The sequence below is a fragment of the Aethalodelphis obliquidens genome, unplaced genomic scaffold, assembly GCF_003676395.1.
Source record: "Aethalodelphis obliquidens isolate GAN/ISIS:26980383/991018 unplaced genomic scaffold, ASM367639v1 scaffold48, whole genome shotgun sequence".
NCBI classification, from domain to species: Eukaryota; Metazoa; Chordata; class Mammalia; order Artiodactyla; family Delphinidae; genus Aethalodelphis; species Aethalodelphis obliquidens.
Genome location: NW_020837992.1, coordinates 14153949 through 14172196, shown reverse-complemented (window position 1 = coordinate 14172196; position 18248 = coordinate 14153949). Strand labels below are relative to the sequence as shown.

Below are 18248 nucleotides of genomic sequence, written 5' to 3'. Positions count from 1 at the left end.
GAACCAATTTTGTTGGAAGAGAAAACTTGCAGCTGCCTTTGGGTAGCACTGTTCTTGACACTGAGAAACGTCAGTTGTTCCTAAAGCGGAGAGGAGAGTAGTGGAGTATGGGTGCTGATGTGAGGGGTAAGGGCCTGTGTTACAGTGGGACGGATGGAGGTGAAGGCATCGGTAGATGTTTCAAAGTGAACATCTACAAGACTGGAACGGCTTGATAAGGATGATGAAAAAATAAATAAAAATGAGCAACCTGAGCATGACACACCTTGAGAATTTGGATGGTGACCTTGAGTGGGGCAGGGGAAGGTAAATTCACTCCAGTTAACTAGGGGATTATCTCCTTTGTGGCTTATCCATAAATGCGCTTGCAGCCTTTAGTAGAGGTCAAACAGAGGCATAAAGGCTCTGAAAGAGGTGGACGAGCACCTCATTTTCTTCCCGTCATATTCCTACATCTGCTCAGTCCTTAAAGCATTCAGCTAACTAAGCAGAAAATTGACAAAAAGTACATTCAAGTCCTTTCCCCCATCTCCTTCCTTCCCAAACAGTATCGCCTCAAGTAAAATAAAAGTATTGAATCATTTATGGAACCCACTGGAAATGCTAGCCCATGTTCCAACCCACCTCCTCCTGGCAAAATCTGAGGAGCTAGGAAGAGCTGGCCTGTGTGCAGGACAGGATGAGGAGGTTGGAGGACTTCTCCCAGCCTCTGGAACTCGATGGATCTCATCAATGTCCTTTCCTCCCTCTGAAGCTTTTTGAGATTCCGGAACATTAGCAAACCTATATAGCCCATTAAGTTTGTGTGTGGCAAGTAGGAGTGCTCAAATATTTATTTGAATAAATAAATAGAAATTTTTTAGCTCCTCAAAAAGTCCAGCCACACCTAGAGTCTGTCATACAGAGTGAAGTAAATGAGCAAGAGAAAAACAAATACTGTATGCTAACACATATATATGGAATCTAAGAAAAAAAAAAAAGGTCATGAAGAACCTAGGGGCAGGACAGGAATAAAGATGCAGACATAGAAAATGGACTTGAGGACATGGGGAAGGGGAAGGGGAAGCTGGGACAAAGTGAGAGAGTGGCATGGACATATATACACTACCAAACGTAAAATAGATAGCTAGTGGGAAGCAGCTGCATAGCACAGGGAGATCAGCTCGGTGCTTTGTGACCACCTAGAGGGGTGGGATAGGGAGGGTCGGAGGGAGATGCAAGAGGGAGGAGATATGGGGATATATGTATATGTATAGCTGATTCACTTTGTTATAAAGCAGAAACTAACACACCATTGTAAAGCAATTATACTCCAATAAAGATGTTAAAAAAAAAAGTCCAACCACAGAACACTCTAAGACATAAATCACAGCAAGATCCTTTTTGACCCACCTCCTAGAGGAATGGAAATAAAATCAAAAATAAACAAATGGGACCTAATGAAACAAAATCTTTTGCACAGCAAAGGAAACCATAAACAAGATGGAAAGACAACCCTCAGAATGGGAGAAAATATTTGCAAATGAAGCAACTGACAAAGGATTAATCTCCAAAATATACAAGCAGCTCATGCAGCTCAATATCAAAAAAACAAACAACTCAATCCAAAAATGGGCAGAAGACCTAAATAGACATTTCTCCAAAGTAGACATACAGATTGCCAAAAAACACATGAAAAGATGCTCAACATCACTAATCATTAGAGAAATGCAAAGCAAGACTACAATGAGATATCACCTCAAACCGGTCAGAATGGCCATCATCAAAAAATCTGCAAACAGTAAATGCTGGAGAGGGTGTGGAGAAAAGGGAACCCTCCTGCACTGTTGGTGGGAATGTAAACTGATACAGCCACTATGGAGAACAGTATGGAGGTTTCTTAAAAAACTAAAAATAGAACTACCATATGACCCAACAGTCCCACTGCTGGGCATATACCCTGAGAAAACCATAATTCAAAAAGATAGATGGGGCTTCCCTGGTGGCACAGTGGTTAAGAATCCGCCTGCCAATGCAGGGGACATAGGTTCGAGCCCTGGTCTGGGAAGATCCCACATGCCGTGGAGCAAGCAAGCCCAGGCACCACAACTACTGAGCCTGCACTCTAGAGCCTGCGAGCCACAACTACTGAGCCCGCGTGCCACAACTACTGAAGCCTGCACGCCTAGAACCCGTGCTCTGCAACAAGAGAAGCCACCACGATGACAAGTCTGCACACTGCAACGAAGAGTAGCCCCCACTCGCTACAACTAGAGAAAGCCCGTGCACAGCAATGAAGACCCAACGCAGCCAAAAATAAAATAAATGTATATAAAAAAAACAAGTAAAAAAAAAAAAAAAAGATGTACCACAATCTTCATTTCAACACTATTTACAATAGCCAGGACATGGAAGCAAACTAAATGTCCATTGACAGATGAATGGATAAAGAAGATGTGGCACATACATACGATGGAATATTACTCAGCCATAAAAATGAACAAGATTGAGTTATTGTAATGAGGTGGATGGACCTAGAGTCTGTCATACAGTGAAGTAAGTCAGAAAGAGAAAAACAAATACCGTATGCTAACGCACATATATGGAATCTAAAAAAAACGGTGCTAATGAACTTAGGGGCAGGACAGGAATAAAGATGCCAACATAGAGAATGGACTTGAGGACACCGGGAGGGGGAAGGTTAAGCTGGGACAAAGTGAGAGAGTGGCATGGGCATATATACACTACCGAATGTAAAATCGATAGGTAATGGGAAGCAGCCGCATAGCACAGGGAGATCAGTTCGGTGCTTTGTGACCACCTAGAGGGGTGGGATAGGGAGGGTGGGAGGGAGACGCAAGAGGGAGGGGATATACGTATACATATAGCTGATTCACTTTGTCATACAGCAGAAACTAACACAACATTGTAAAGCAATTATGTTCCAATAAAGATTAAAAAAAAAAAAAAGTCCAGCCACGTGTTGTGCAGGGCACAGGCCTTCTGACCTTGCTTTTCAAGTGGGGGTCAGATGAGAGTGACCCGTGCTGCATTTCCTTCTTCGGCGCCTGGTCGCACCCCAGTCCAGCGGGGTCGGGCGGGAATCACCACGGAGACTGAGACACTGGCTTCGTGTCCCACATTCTGATCTGGCGCTCTCTTCTTGCAGGTGCGCACGTTTTGACCGACTCAGCAAGAAGGTGGATTTTCCTTGTGTCTAAAGAGAAGAAAATGTCCCCGTGTCTGTAGAGATGCTTTGCAGTTCAGCCCGGCTGAAGCTGACCGAATGAGACTATGGGCTGTGCCTCTGCGAAGCATGTTGCCACTGTTCAAAATGAAGAGGAAGCCCAGAAAGGGAAGAACTACCAGAATGGAGACGTGTTTGGTGGTAAGTGCAGTTGAGTTTCATCCTTGGCCCCTCCATCCAGGCCTTTCATGTGAACAATTGCAGTGTTCCTGTGTTCTGTTTGCCGGGGGGCGGGGTGGGGTGCAGGGGTGATGGGGGTTGTGGGTAGAGGGCTGATGAGAGATGATAAAAATCAAGGCAGATCTTTTACATTGGACAGTTTTCATCATAATTTATACCTAGAAGACTTTGAGGAGGATCATGGAGGTTTTATGCAGAGCTCACATTTAAATCAAGCTTTGAAGAACTAGTAGGACATAAACAGGTGCACGGGACAGTGGCCACAGGGTGTCCTGGTCCAGAACTGTAGGACTGAGCACATGGAGGTACAAAAGCGGGCAAGGATTTATAATGGAGGGAATGACATGTTTTTTGGAGTTTATTATAAGTTTATAAGGAATTACTCTTTCTGTGAATTAGAAATTCTCGGTTTCAAAAACACAATTACAGTGAACTTAGAAATCGTCTTTTAACCATCCTGTGATGATTCATAGTGACTTGAGACTATCTAGTGCAGAGGTCACAAACTACCAACCCATGGCCACATCTGGTTTACAAATATATTTTCTTTGGCCCCCAGAGAATTTTAAAATAAAAAAGCAAGGCGGCCTTTAAAAATCAGGATGTTTCACACAAAACCCCAAATTTCTTGAGAAGGTCTGACAACACTGATTTTCCATTTCCTTAGGCAACAGTTGGTGGAACGGGGTAGCAGTTGCCAGTTCAGTCCGAGTATGGCCTCCAGTAAACGGCTGAGCCCTCCCCGTGAACGCACATCAGGCCCAGTTCACTCACTGACGTTCCATGCCTGGCTACTTACAGCCTTTTGAGTTTGCCTAATCTTGAGTTTGTCCTTTGGAAGATCAATGATTACCCTGATGCAGGGTGGCTATGGGTTTGTACAAAATTCCAGTTAGTCCAGGCAGATGAAGCAGTTTTTGCTGAATTACTTTAACAATAATACCCAAGACTTGACATTTTCATGGTACTTTTATTCATAAAAGCACCTTTACATCTCTTATTCAGTAAAGAACCTCATTGCAATGATGTTTACATGTCAACAACTCAAGTTGCACTATTCAGTCTCTGTCAAGGAATTCTATTGCGTTTCAATCTCTAGCTTTTGATCCATTGCATTGGTTGTTTCAGTCCCCTGGGGAAGAATTGGGAACAATGTGGAAGGGGTAATGCTCTGTTACAAGTGGACTCATGTATATGGACGGAGGAAGATTTCATTTTGGTTTGTTTTAAGGAGATGTATTTGTTGCCTGGAACAAATTTGCTTCTAGTGGTCACTACCAATAGAAACAAGAACTGTGGAGAAGAGGGACATATGAGCATCTTAATGAAGTAGAATCCAGCTCTTTGAAACCACACCTTCTGGGAAAACAGCTAATGGGAACTAGAGTCATTACTGTTACTCGCAAACACTTAACTTTTAAGAGGAAATAATCTAATATCAGGGATTTGTTTAAATTAACTTCTGTGTGAGGTTCTGTGTCATTGTCATTTTTGTAATTAGAGCTACCACTTATGGCGCCTTCACCATATGTCAGACACCAAGAAGCATTTACATTCATTTTCATGTTGAATTTTCATAACAATCCTGTGAAATCTGTACCATCTTAATTTTACAGATTTGGAAGCTGGAGCACAGTGTGACTAACTGGTCCAAAGTTACTCAGCTACTAAGTGGTAGAATCAGATGTCTCAGACTCCAAAGTCCACATTTCTTTCTCAATGTCATTTCCTGCTGCCCCCCATCCGTCACTCATTCCTTAACGCGAAAAAGTATTCACTGGCCGGTACACGGTGTGTCAGACCCTTTGCTAAATGCCATGGAGGATACAGAGATAAACCTTGCTTTCTAGGAGTTCGTAAGAGGATGAAGAAGTGTTATGAGGCAGAATAAGCCAAATACCAGAAAAGGAAAAGACATACACATCGTGATAAGAGTCAGAGGGTTGAGAGACTGCCTTAAAAGGTGGGATCAGAGCAGATTTCTTATAGAGGTGACAGCTGACCCTGGCCCTAAAGGACTGGAGAATCTAAACCTGTCGGATGAAGGGTGTAGGAAGGAACTAGATGAGGAAAGGCTAGAAGTGATGTGACTCGTATTCAAGAATTACAAGTAATCCAGTTCGAATGTAATATAAAATATAAGTGAGAGGGAATTGGGTACAAAACTAAGTTAGAGTTATTAAATTATGGAGAATGTGGAATACCAAATTACAATCTGTAGAAAGGTAACCTTAGATTTGTGAGAGCAAAAATTTAGTGATATTCAGTATATTGTATTAATATTTTGCTTGTCAATGAGACCATCTAACCATTCATTTGCTAATATGGTTACAACTTTTATAGCTAAGAAGGCGTTCTGTTGTTCTAAAGTACCATGTGTAGTTTGCAAATGTTAGCATCTAATAAAGGAGTCTTGTATTAGTCAACTCTTGCTGGGTAATAGACAGCCTCAAGATCTTAGTGGCATTCAGCAATAATCATGTCTTTCTTGATCACGAGTTGCTTGGTCAGCTGGATTGGCTCTGCTCCATGTCTCTCTCAGCTTCCTCCTGGGACCAGTGAGCCAAGGGGGGGTATGCTCTTCTTTTGCAAAAGGGTAAAATTATAAGTGATACACATGGTGCCTCTTAAGCTTAGGCTTAGACCTGGCACGCTGTCACCTGCACCCACATTTTACTAGCCAAATCAAGTCACATGAACAGGCTCAAAGACAAGGGGCAGAGAAGTCCTTCTGACCACAGCACATTCATGGCAAGGGTGTGGATGTAGAGAAGGGTCAAGAATTGGGGCTAATAATTCAGTCTACCCCATGCCTGCCCAGTCATTGCTGTCTGTGTGGCTCCATGCCATCAAGTGCACTCAAGGCCTCTGCCAGCTTCTCTTCATCCTCCTGGTACTCACACTGAAGTTTCATTCACTCCAGCATTCGTCATCTTGTTACTCTCTCTTACATCAGCATTTGCAGGTTTGTGGCATTGTGTTAGATAAAGCAGGAATACAGGGAGGGAGAGAGCTTCATGTACCAGTCCAGGGAGAGTTTTCCTAGCCCTACAGGGTTCTGGGAGTAGAATTGTCAGAATCCATTGTGAACGTCAGTACCAGTATCCTAGATGTTACTGAATGCTAGAGTTTGAATATGACAAGAGAAGGTCCTATCTGTTTCTCCACTTGAATTAGTTTGCAAGCAGAAGTCTACAAAATCCCAATAGAACCACAGATGGTCACAGATGAATGGTAGATCTGGCTCACTTTTCGCCATTTGATATCTTTTGTCACCCATTGTTTCAGTGATCTATTATCACATAGCAAAGGACTCCAAACTTAGCAGCACTGATTTATTATTTTTCCCAATTCTGTGGGGTGGCTAGGGTTCATCTGCTGTTTTTTTTTTTTTTTTTTTTTTTTTGGGTGGGGTGGGTCGGGTTCTTTTTTTTTTTTTTTTTTTTTTTTTTTTGCCTGGGCTCAGCCATGCAGCTGCATTCAGCTGGGAGCTCAGCTGGGCTCGACTGACCACAATGGCTTCAGACCTCTCTCCCTCTGGGTAGTCAAATTTTCATGTGGCAGCTAGCTCCCAAGAGAGGAAGTAGAAGCTTCCAGGCCTCTTAAGACCTGGGTTTGAAAGTACAAGAATGTTATTTGTGCCGTGTTCTGTTGAGCAAAGCAAGTCACAAGACCAACCCAGAGTCAAGGGAGCACAAAGGCTCTCCATCTGTTGAGTCTGTGCCTTTGGGAGGGGAAGAACTGCTGGGAGCTGTCTTTGGAGATGGGTTACCACACCCATTGACAGAGGCAATGAGAACTCATGACTGGATTGTATTCCAACCTGGACAGTTATATTCTGCTTTCTAAATCACGCCTCTATTTTCCACCGAATAAAATGGCCTCATTCACTTGTCAAAAGCTTAATGCTTGAAAGACGTTATTACCACATGTTGTTGAAGAGTTGACCAAGTCTGTGAAAGGTGGCACATTGGGGGATAGCTCTGAAGTATATGTCTCTGAGTGTGTGTACACACACACATTCGATCCTTTTCCTAAAAGTGTTCATTTAATTTCATAGCTTCTAAGGACATGCTGGGAAGCGTTGATAAGCAGTGTGTTTTTACAAATAGTAATTTCCATTTGTATGAAGCATTTTGGTCTCTGTGATATTTTGGTTATTTAGGAGATGATGCCAAAAGCTCAGCTTCCCTCTGCACCGGTGCTGAATTGAACCTCAGAGACATATTTTTGGGTGAAGTAGAAAAGGATCGCTTTATTACTTTGCCAGGCAAAGGGGGACACAGCGGGCTCCTGCCTCGGAAAACTATGTGTCCCCACTTGGAGAGGATAGTGAGAAGTTTTATTGTAATGGTTCCAAGAGGGCATGATGAGCTTGTGGACATTCTTCTGATGGGTTGGTGGTGAGGTAAGTAGGAGTCAGCGTCATCAACCTTCAGGTTCCAACTTGTCTGGGGTCTACATGCTTGTGGGTAGCTACCATCGTTAACTTCTCCCACCTGGAGGGGGTTTCAGTATTTGCAAAACAGCTCAAAGATGTTGTTTGTATCCCTTGATGGGGAGCCAGGACCTTGCCCCAAGGCTGCACTGTTGTTTCTCTTGACTGTTTGTTTCTCCCTGGTCTGGCATCCCCTCCCTTCCCTAATTAACAACTGTTTGAATCTGCCCACTGGGACTCAGGGAAGGTCATGGAGGCTGAACGAAGGCTCCTTCCTGTAATCAAAGAAATGGGGGAAACAGAAAGGCTTTGTGCCCAGGAGCCCCACAGGGCCCTGCTCGGTATCAGAGACCCACCACTCAAAATGTGTGGAACAGAATTGCTATAGAATATTCCACCATTGAGGATTAACTGACAAATGGGCATCTTGACTCCTAGATTTCATAGACTTCAGGAGATCATTGACAAGGAACTTTATCACGGACGTTGACCTATAGACTTTCTTTCTACTTTAAGTATAGGAGCATAAAAAGTTTCAGATCTAAAGTTGTGTCTCATTTCTGTGGCCCTTTCAGAAGTAAAAGCCGGGCCAGAAAGCGCCATCTCCAAATTGGAATTTTCCTTCTCTCAGTGGTTAGGGCAGATGTGAAAAGTGATCAGCATATCTGCTGAGGTCATTCAGAGGACAACTGAGCAGATTGCCAAGACCAGCTTGCATAAAGTAAGTGACCAACAGGCTCAAGTTATCAGGAACTAGTAAGGCAAGTTCTAAGAAAAGCCAGGTGCTTATTGGATTTCTTTCAACCATCATTCACTTAGACTATTAAAGTAGGTGCACAGAACAGATTCAGGCCTTATTAGGGAAATTTTCATATCCAACCTGAGATCATTATCTCTTCTGCTGCCCATCCCCAAGGGGGGAAACTCTTCAGTTATATTGACTTCCCTATGTGCGTGAAGGTCGCCATCATTCTTCCAGTAACGTAGACTTTAATCTTGCAGAGGCTTTAAACTTGAGGCCTTTGTCTCTCCCAGTTCCCAGACCTGTGAATCTCACTCTCTCCTAGCATCACTTTTCCTACCACCAGCATAGTTTAGGTTGTTATAAGTCCATAACCCAGAATAACGCAGTGTCCTCTGAACTGATGCTCCATTAGTCCTCTTTGTTGTTTGTTTGCTTCTTTGCTTTTGTTTTTAACTCTCAATTTTTTTGCACCCTTGCAGATGGTAGCAAGTTTTTCTGAAGTACTCCTTTGTCGATGTTAATTCTCCTGTACTCAGTTCTTAGACAGTAAAATCCTAAATCCTTAGTGAACATTCAAGACCTCTGACGATGGCTCTTACCCTCTTACCCACCTTGGCAGCCTTGTTTCATACTCTGTCCCTCATGTTTCCCTGTTCTTCAGCCAGAGGGACAGCTCACCCTGTGACCACTTTGTATGCCTGTGTCCTCCAGGTCAAATACACCATGACCTCTGCTTGGCATGGGCCCTTTCTCCTGTGTTCATCTCTTTAAATCCTGCTCTTTTTCCAAACTTGCATAAAGCTTTCCTAATAACTTCAGAAAGAATCTCTTTCCTGCCATCCCAGAGTATATTTTTACATACTTATGTATTTGGTTTATTTGCTTATATGTTTAATCTCATTATTTGTGTGTGTGTGTCCTTTGTCTTATGAGCTGCAAAAAGCCCCTGGAGGAAGGGACTGTTTGACCTTGAGAGGACGCAGGCTTCCAGAAGCCGGGGCCTGACCATGCCAGCTCCTCTATGATGAACTGGCCTTGACTGACTAAGGACCAAGACGGTCCTCTTGTTTGTATGTGTCCCCTTAAGTGGAAGTGCTTAGATTATTAGAGTAAATTCTTCTGGAATGGTGGTGTATAAAAGAGCAGCAGTAAAGCTTTCTTTCACTTGGGCTCTATATTGCTGTGTGGCTTCAGTTCTGATCTGGTCCTTGGCTACATAAATTGAGAACATATAGCAGGGTGTGTGTGTGTGTGTGTGTGAGAGAGAGAGAGAGAGAGAGAGAGAGAGAGAGAGAGAGAGAGGGCGTTATGCCAATCTGTTACCCATCTAAAATACTATAGGGAAAAAGAATACTATAGGGACCAACTTTACAGGTTATGGTGAAGATTAAATGAGAAAATAGATTTATACAAAAATTCAAAGCAGTTGGAAGCAAAGTAATAATTCACTGTTTCTTCCTGTAATAATTTCTGGTTGTGTAAAGTGAAGATTAATTAAAGATGAATTAATCTGTGTTTGTGTTTGTGAGATAGTAGTAGAGAGCATAACGTTTAACTCTCTGCCATCCAGTACAGTAGCCACTGGCCACTTGTGACTATTAAGCATGTGAAATAAGGCTAATCCTAATTGACATGTGCTGTAATGTCACACGCGATTTTGAGGACTTACTATGTTAAAAAAGTATAAAATAGCTCACTAATTTTCTATTGATTGCATGTTGAAAGGATAATATCTTGGATATATTGAGTTAAATAAAATCTATTATCAAAATTAATTTCCCTGGTTTCTTTTTACTTATTTCATGTTGCTGCTGGAAATGTTTCAAGTACTTACATAACTCACATTATATTTCTATTGGATACTGCTAGTTTAAGTCATTAGAAAGTAGTGTTGGTGTTGACAGTTTCCTTCCCTTTCAAGTTTCAGTTTTGGAGTTTACTTATTATTGAATCGAAGAGGAGAGGGGTTCAGCTGAGGCAGCAGCCCTCATTTTGTGCTTTGGCTCTCCAGGTGGGAGGTGCATGCGGAGCACAAGACCAGGAGCGAGACAGAGATTGGGAGCCAGCCTGGCAGATGAGGTAGAGCAAACTCTAACTTGCTCATCTCTCAATGCTAATTAGTGGTAGTCTCTAGCTGCCTCCCCTGTAACTTTCCTGCTGGCCTCCAGAAGCTTCTTTTGACTTCTGAAGTTATTTCCCAAAGGTCAAAGAAGACATCTTCCCCTTCCCCCCGTCCTTTTTTTTTTTTTTCAGTGAGTTGGTAAAGAACCTTAAAAGAGAAGTGTTTGATGGGTGTGTGATAGAGCTGGGTCACAGTCATAAAAGCTGAAAAATATTTAAGTCAAGATGAGTGAGGAACCTGGCCCTGGGTTTAGTCTTTGCAGATTCCACAAGGTCTTGAGCTGAGCCTCAGAAAGGCCTTACAGGCTTTTAGTACACATGGGGCTAATGAAATGATAGAAGTCAGCCCACCTTGGCCCTGAGTTTCCATCTCACACTTCCGAAAGGAAAGTGCTTAGGCCAGTGTCTGACTCAGAGAAGGTCTCACAGTATCTTAGTTTCGTTTTCTGCTTTTAGATCGTTCCTGGGCCATTCTGATAGGTGCTTATCACTTTGACAGGAAAGAGGAGACAGGCCCAAACCGTGAGCACATAAGGCAGTGATTGTGAGTTCCCTCCTACCAGCTGGGTTTCTTCCCGCTTCCCCACTTCCTGTGTTGTCTTTGACAAGGAGCCTTGTCAGTGCCTGAGTTTCCTTGTCTACAGTATAGCGATAATAATGGTATACACCACTCAGAGCTGTGTGGAGGATCAAACCACGGAAAGCACTTAGAGAGATGTCGGGTGTAATTAGCAGCTGAGCATGAGTTGTAACTAGGAGTAGCCTGGCCCAGCCTCTTCACTTTGGCCCCTTGCCACCTCAGAACAGACCGCGCTGGAATGCCACGTGATGCAGGATTTAATCGAGCTGAGGTAGAGTCAGTCTGAATTTCTGTTCGGAAAAATTTTCTATGACAGAAAGTCTCGAAATGCACTCTACTTTATATATTTAAAGAAAGAAAGATCCAAGTGCTATTTTTCCTTCCCTTGCCAACGGTACCGTGAGCGTGTTCTTTTAACATTATATACAGAGGTAAGCCGAAAAGTAGGCCCGTCTGTCGCTTATTGCTACAAGGCAGCCTGACTGCAAGAGGAGGGACCGTCCGAGTTCTCAGATGCCATAGACAGGGACGTGCTGGCAGGGCCCTCGGTGGTGTCACTTCAGTTTTATGTCTTGAGGGTTTCCTTCAATTGCTCCCTTGCCCCTCTAGGTGCCTGGTCTTCTCTGTAGCTGTCTGGAACCCTTCCTCAGGCAGAAAATAGGACTGAATTTGGCCCTGGAGAAGGCAGCAGAGATGCTGCTGGGTGCCTCCTGGTGGCCTGGTACCATCCAGTGGAAGGCACAGGGGACTGGAGCTGTGGGCAAGGCTTGTTCTCTGCTGGGGGAAGTTCTAAAAAAGTGACTCAGCCACAAGAGAGAAGGTAGGAGGGTTTCTGTACCCATAGCACTTCTCCTCAGAGTTATTTTCTCCTGAATGACGTCAAAGAATTCAGAAATTCAAAACAATGTCCTCTTCCTGGAATCCTGGCTGATGTGGCAGAAAGGACCTGTTTTGCCATCAGCACCTGCCAGGTAGCACTTACCTAGCAGCACCTACCTGGTAGCAGCCACCTGCAGTGCACACCTGGCCATACCTGTCTGGTGCTTAGACCTCATTTAGGCCCCAGCGCTCTACAGAGAAGCGCAGTACCTACCTTCTGCACCTGGAGCCTTAAATGTGGCTGTTTCCTTTGCCCCTGAATTGTTAGCTGGGATCAAAAGCACAGACGCACACTTTACAGTTTATAAGGCCTTTTCACGAGCAGTTATAATCCCCACTTGATACAAAAGGAAACTGAAGAGCCCCGCCAGTTCACTTAACTGAAAAAGTGGGACTGTGCCTAGAATTAAGGATGCAGACTCTTGAAGAAGGGTGATTCCACTCTCAGGAATAAGATATCTGTCTTTGTCATTAAATCCGAACCCACTGCCAATGCAGGGGACTCAGGTTCGTGCCCTGGTCCGGGAAGATCCCCCACGCCGTGGAGCAACTAAGCCCGTGCACCACAACTACTGAGCTTGAGCTCTAGAGCCCGCGAGCCACAACTACTGAAGCCCGCATGCCTAGACACCTAGAGAAAGCCCACGCAGAGCAACAAAGACCCAACGCAGCCAAAAATAATAAATAAATAATTAAAAAATAATACTAACCCACTTTTGCTCAAGAGTCTTTACGAAGCAATTGTTAACTGGCTGCCCGAGTTCAGCCTCAGCTTTTTTTTTTTTTTTTTTTTTTTTTAACATGAGGATGTTGCAAGACTAATGTGGTAGTTAGGGCTATTTTCAGTGAACCTGAAGTTCACTCGTGGTGAATGCAGAGGCCTGGAATCTGACTAATGGCTACTCACTAACATGTAGTCTTGACAAATTACTAAGGTTCTCCTTGCCTCAGTTTCCCCATCTATATAGTATGCAGAATACAGTACTAGTACTTACTGCCTTCAGAGGACTTCAATGTATCAGTGAGTGGAAAACCCTTAGATTAGGACCTGCCACATGATATGCACTGAGTGAAGCCCATTTATTTATTTATTCATTCATTTTTAGCATTTTATAAATTTATTTATTTATATCTGGATGCATTGGGTCTTTGTTGCTGCATGCAGGCTTTCTCTAGTTGCGGTGAGCGGGGGCTACTCTTCGTTGTGGTGCACAGGCTTCTCATTGTGGTGGCTTCTCTTGTTGTGGAGCATGGGCTCTAGGCACGCGGGCTTCAGTAGTTGTGGCATGCAGGCTCAGTAGTTGTGGCTCATGGGCTCTAGAGCACAGGCTCAGTAGTCGTGGCGCACAGGCTTAGTTGCTCCGCAGTATGTGGGATCTTCCCAGGCCAGGGCTCGAACCTTAGTCCCCTGAATTGGCAGGCAGATTCTTTTTTTTTTTTTAATGTATTTTTTTAAAATTTATTTTATTTTTGGCTGCGTTGGGTCTTCGTTGCTGCAAGCGGGCTTTCTCTGGTTGCGACGAGCAGGGGCTACTCTTCCTTGCCGTGCTCGGGTTTCTCATTGCAGTGGCTTCTCTTGTTGCAGAGCATAGGCTTTAGGCACGTGGGCTTGAGCAGTGCTCAGTGGCATGTGGGATCTTCCCGGACCAGGGCTCTTACCCATGTCCCCTGCATTGGCAGGCAGATTCTTAACCACTGCGCCACCAGGGAAGTCTGGCAGGCAGATTCTTAACCACTGCACCACCAGGAAAATCCCAAGCCCATTTATCATCATCATCATCATCATCTGGCCCTAGTTTCCCTTGACTGTGCTGGGGAAAAAGCATAACCAGTCTATTGCAGATGTGGCATTCTCCAAACTTTAAAAGTTTATTGATTGTCTACAGAATACTTAGCTCTTTCTTTTGTATTTTAGAATATTTGTGTCCCTGTGATTTGTTCTTTCTCTGTTTTGACCTAGACCAGCTTATGTTCTGTGTAAAATGTGAGTGTGTATGTGTCTTTAAATCAAAAGACTAAAGTATATGAATAAGAGTGGTGAATATAATATGCCTTATTGCTATAAAAGTGTGGTTTAAAAAATAGTACCAACATAGAAGTTAGCAAACATATTTTCATTTATCAAACATTAATTTGTGTGTGTGTTGTATTTTTGTATATGGTGTGATCAGCATTTTCCTAGTCTTAGGTTTATCATGTACAGTGAGGATGTTTATAGAAGGAAGGACATTTCTTTGTGAAGCACTGTGGAGAGGCCAAGAGGCAACAGACACAGATTGTCATTGGATAAATGCATTCATAGCTAACTGAAATAAAAAGATGCACCAATTAGATACTATTTCAATTGATGTTTTATTCTTTATTCATATTCAACTCTATTTTATTCTTTAAAATATGAATCATTTTATAGAATTTATATGAACTTATATTCATAAGTATAATATTAAAAATTGAATTTCTAACTCATCCCTTCATACTAGAGTTTTCCAGATGAATCTAAAGGTTGAACTGTAAAATATGAAACCATAAAAGTACTATAAAAAAATGAATGTTTTTATAATCTTAGGTTGCAAAATGTCTTCATAATGCCACAAAACCCAACGCCCTAAAAGAAATAGTTGACTACATAAAATTTTTAAATCTCTGCCTGGCAACAAACACACCACCCGCCATGAACTGAGTTAAAAGACAAATGTCAAAGTGAGTGAGAGTAATATCTGTAACACAAATAGGGTTAAAATGACTAGTATAAAAAGACTAAAATCTATTTAAAAATTTCCTTAAAATCTATAAGGAAAGAACTAATAACTCCAATTGAAAAATGGATGAAATTTGTGACCAGGCAATTGAAAAAGAAAAAATTTAAAAGGCCAATAAACATACAGAAAGATATTCAACTTCTTATCAATCAAACAAACCACACCAAAACCCAAAGCAAAGCAAAGCATTTGTCAGCACTCAAATTGGCAGGAACAGGCATCTGTCTTGTGCTGTAACTGGGAATGTCAAACCAGAACAATTTTTCTGGGGCACCGAATGGTAATATATAATATGTAAAATTTAAATGAGCGCAGCCTTTGCCCCAGCAGCCCCACTTCTAGGAATTTATCATAAGGAGATAATTGGACAAGCATGCAAACGGCTATGCTCAAGGGTCTTTCTCACTGATGAAACATATATGGAATGCAGCCATTAAGGATTAAGGTACTCTATTTATTGAGATGGAAAGAGATCTATAACATGTCGGTAAAGGGTTTTACACAGCATATCTTGTTTGTAAATTTTATATGTTTAAAATATATGTAAAATTCTGTGCAAGTTCATAAAAGAAGTGTTTGGAAGACTGTTTACCAAAGCGTTAACAATGGCAAGCTCTCTATTGTGGAGGTTCAGGTGATGCTTAATGCCTTTTTTTGTATTTTCCTGTATGATTTAACTCTTTTGTGGCTAACATTTATCATTAATACAGCTATTTATTTTGATAAATATAATTTTATGTTCCCATCTTCTGAAGGCCTTCAGTTGTGCTTTCAGGGTAATGTGAACTCTATCCCACAGGAGAGAGTGCTATCACTGGAAATAGCCCCAGGGCAACAGGGATTGAACATAGTCTTGTTTGTCCAGGTAAATAGAGTCTGATCAGTGGTGCTTGTTGGTTTCATTTAAAACCTAGCAGTTCGTTCAGTCCACGAAGTGCTTAGTATCTCATGTGGCTTAGACAGGGTGCGAGGCACTGAGGCTATAAAGATGGATTAAATCTGGTCCCTTTCTTTTAGGAACTGATAATGATGCAACAGATGGGCATCTCAACAAAAAATGTCAGTGTCCTATGATGATAATGCAAAAGGGTCTCTTATCTTAGGAGTAGGAAAAGACTCATAAAGAGGATGATTGCAATTATACTCCAGTAAAGATGTTACAAAAAAAAGAGGTTGATTAAGGCCTCAGCTGAGTCTCAAAAGATGAAAAACAGACAAAGGAACAGAGGTGTGGCAGGAGTTTCAGGCTGAGAGACAGTGAAAAGGCTCAGAGGTACATTATGCATCAGGCATGTCAAGGGGAGACTGGGAAGCTTTACCAAACCAGTGGGGAAATAACTTTAGAAAATTTCATATTAGGGCAAGTATTTTAATATTTGGAAATTTTACACTGTAATTTTTTTTTCAAAACACCAAAAACCTCACACAGACAGTATAGGAACCATAATTATGTTACCTGGAAATTGGCCGAGCATTTATTTATTTTTAAAAATTTATTTATTTTATTTATTTTTGGCTGCATTGGGTCTTCATTGCTGCGTGTGGTCTTTCTCTAGTTGCGGCGAGCGGGGGCTACTCTTCGTTGCCGTGCGCGGGCTTCTCATTCTAGTGGCTTCTCTTGTTGTGGAGCACGGGCTCTAGGTGCACGGGCTTCAGTAGTTGTGGTGCACGGGCTTAGTTGCTGCGCTGCATGTGGGATCTTCCCAGTCCAGGGCTTGAACCCGTGTCCCCTGCATTGGCAAGCAGATTCTTAACCACCGTGCCACCAGGGAAGCCCTGGCCGAGCATTTAGAAAACACTGGACAGATAGTGTAGGAGATTCGATGCTAATTCCTTAAGCTATTTAAATGATCAGCCTCACATCAGGTTAGATAATTACAGACCTTGAAATACTAATGCCAGTACATGGTCTTGCATACATGTTGAGACTGTATTATCATTAAAGCATCATAGAACCAGCCATGACAAAGTATGATAGTGTGGTATTTGTCCCATGCAGGGATCAGAACATGACAGTTATTTATTATTGCACACTGGTGATGTCTCCAAAGTTGATTTTATATGTATCATATGTCACGTGTCAATTCTTCACATCTGGTGAAATAAGAAAGACAAGTTATACTGCCTTGAGAGGCATGTTGTAGGAAGTTGTGGCACATGAGCCCTGAATCTTTGCCCAGATTTTAGAGGGGGAGGATTGGGACAGAGTAGGAGATAGCAATAGCAGGTCCATCCCCATGGGACAGAGCAGAAGTAGGTTTAGCATTCATTCACCCACCAGGCCTTCCTGAGCTTTCAGCTGTGAAATGTTTCCAGTTGAGTAGTTTGTGATCATAAATCGGTGTCACAGTTGAATTGTGTTTCTGATAACACATTCTAAACAGTGAGGAAAATTGCTTCATCCAATTCAGTATTCCTAAGGTAATAATCCTCATTCAGTGGCTGTTGATAGACCAGTTACAAGGTTAGAATGGCTCCACTTGAATCAGTGTTTATAAACAGGCCCTGTGTGCTCGTGGGTGGTGGATACACAGGAAACAGAATCAAGTGACCTGCCTCAAAGAAGTTACCTTATTTTAGAAAAGACACCATTTATGCACGGGAAATATTCAGCAAGAAATAGAAACTTGAAAATATGTAACAAAGTGGTACACTGAGTGTCTGTTGGCACAGAATATCCTTGGGTACCATGGGTAATGGGAAAAATTAATGTAGGCCTGCATTTGGGGTAGAGAGAAGAGTGAAATGTGATGGGAAAATAAAGACATTTCCCTTCTAGAGAAAGATCTAGCCACTCTTCAGTAAATCGTTATTAGTTCATGATCAATGACTCTGAGCTCCTTGCAGATAATGCTTTTAATTTAATCATACACTGCTCTTACCTAACATAATATAATGTCCGCTATGTAAGTTATTCAATAATAATGAACTGATATTAATGATATCTATTATTTACCGGGGGCTGTTATGCCCACTTATAGGTGAGGGGATGGAGATGGTGAGAAGTTAAGCAACTTTCCTAAGTTTACACAGGTAATATGTTAACCTAGGGAACTCGGCTGTGTCTGGTTTCAGAACTTAAGTGAACAAATGTGTGCTTTTATGAAGGGGAAGCAAGGAAGGCATTCTGTTAGTCATAGAAAGGGATTTTAAAAAATATACAAGATACAGTTCCTCTGTTCCAGGAACTTTCAATCTAATGGAAGAACAAAGCCGTGGATCACCTAACTCTTCCTTTCTCAGCCTGGCTGTCTGTCCATCAAGCACTGATTGCTGGAGCCCTGATATATGTGGGGCCCTTTGGTCCTGGCCCTCACCCT

The 18248-nt window shown here is 42.4% G+C and overlaps 1 protein-coding gene across 10 annotated transcripts in view; it reads left to right on the top strand.

Annotated features, from left to right (window-relative positions):
* Window positions 1–18248, top strand: part of CUNH1orf21 (chromosome unknown C1orf21 homolog) — a 255177-nt gene that overhangs the window by 76852 nt on the left and 160077 nt on the right. For all 10 annotated transcript variants that reach the window (XR_003427983.1, XM_027083040.1, XM_027083035.1 and 7 more), the window contains exon 2: window positions 3149–3367. Coding sequence is in view for 9 of the 10 variants with exons in the window: in XM_027083040.1 (XP_026938841.1) it covers window positions 3274–3367 (94 nt within the window). In the remaining variant the exon portion in view is untranslated. The remainder of the gene's footprint in view (window positions 1–3148; window positions 3368–18248) is intronic.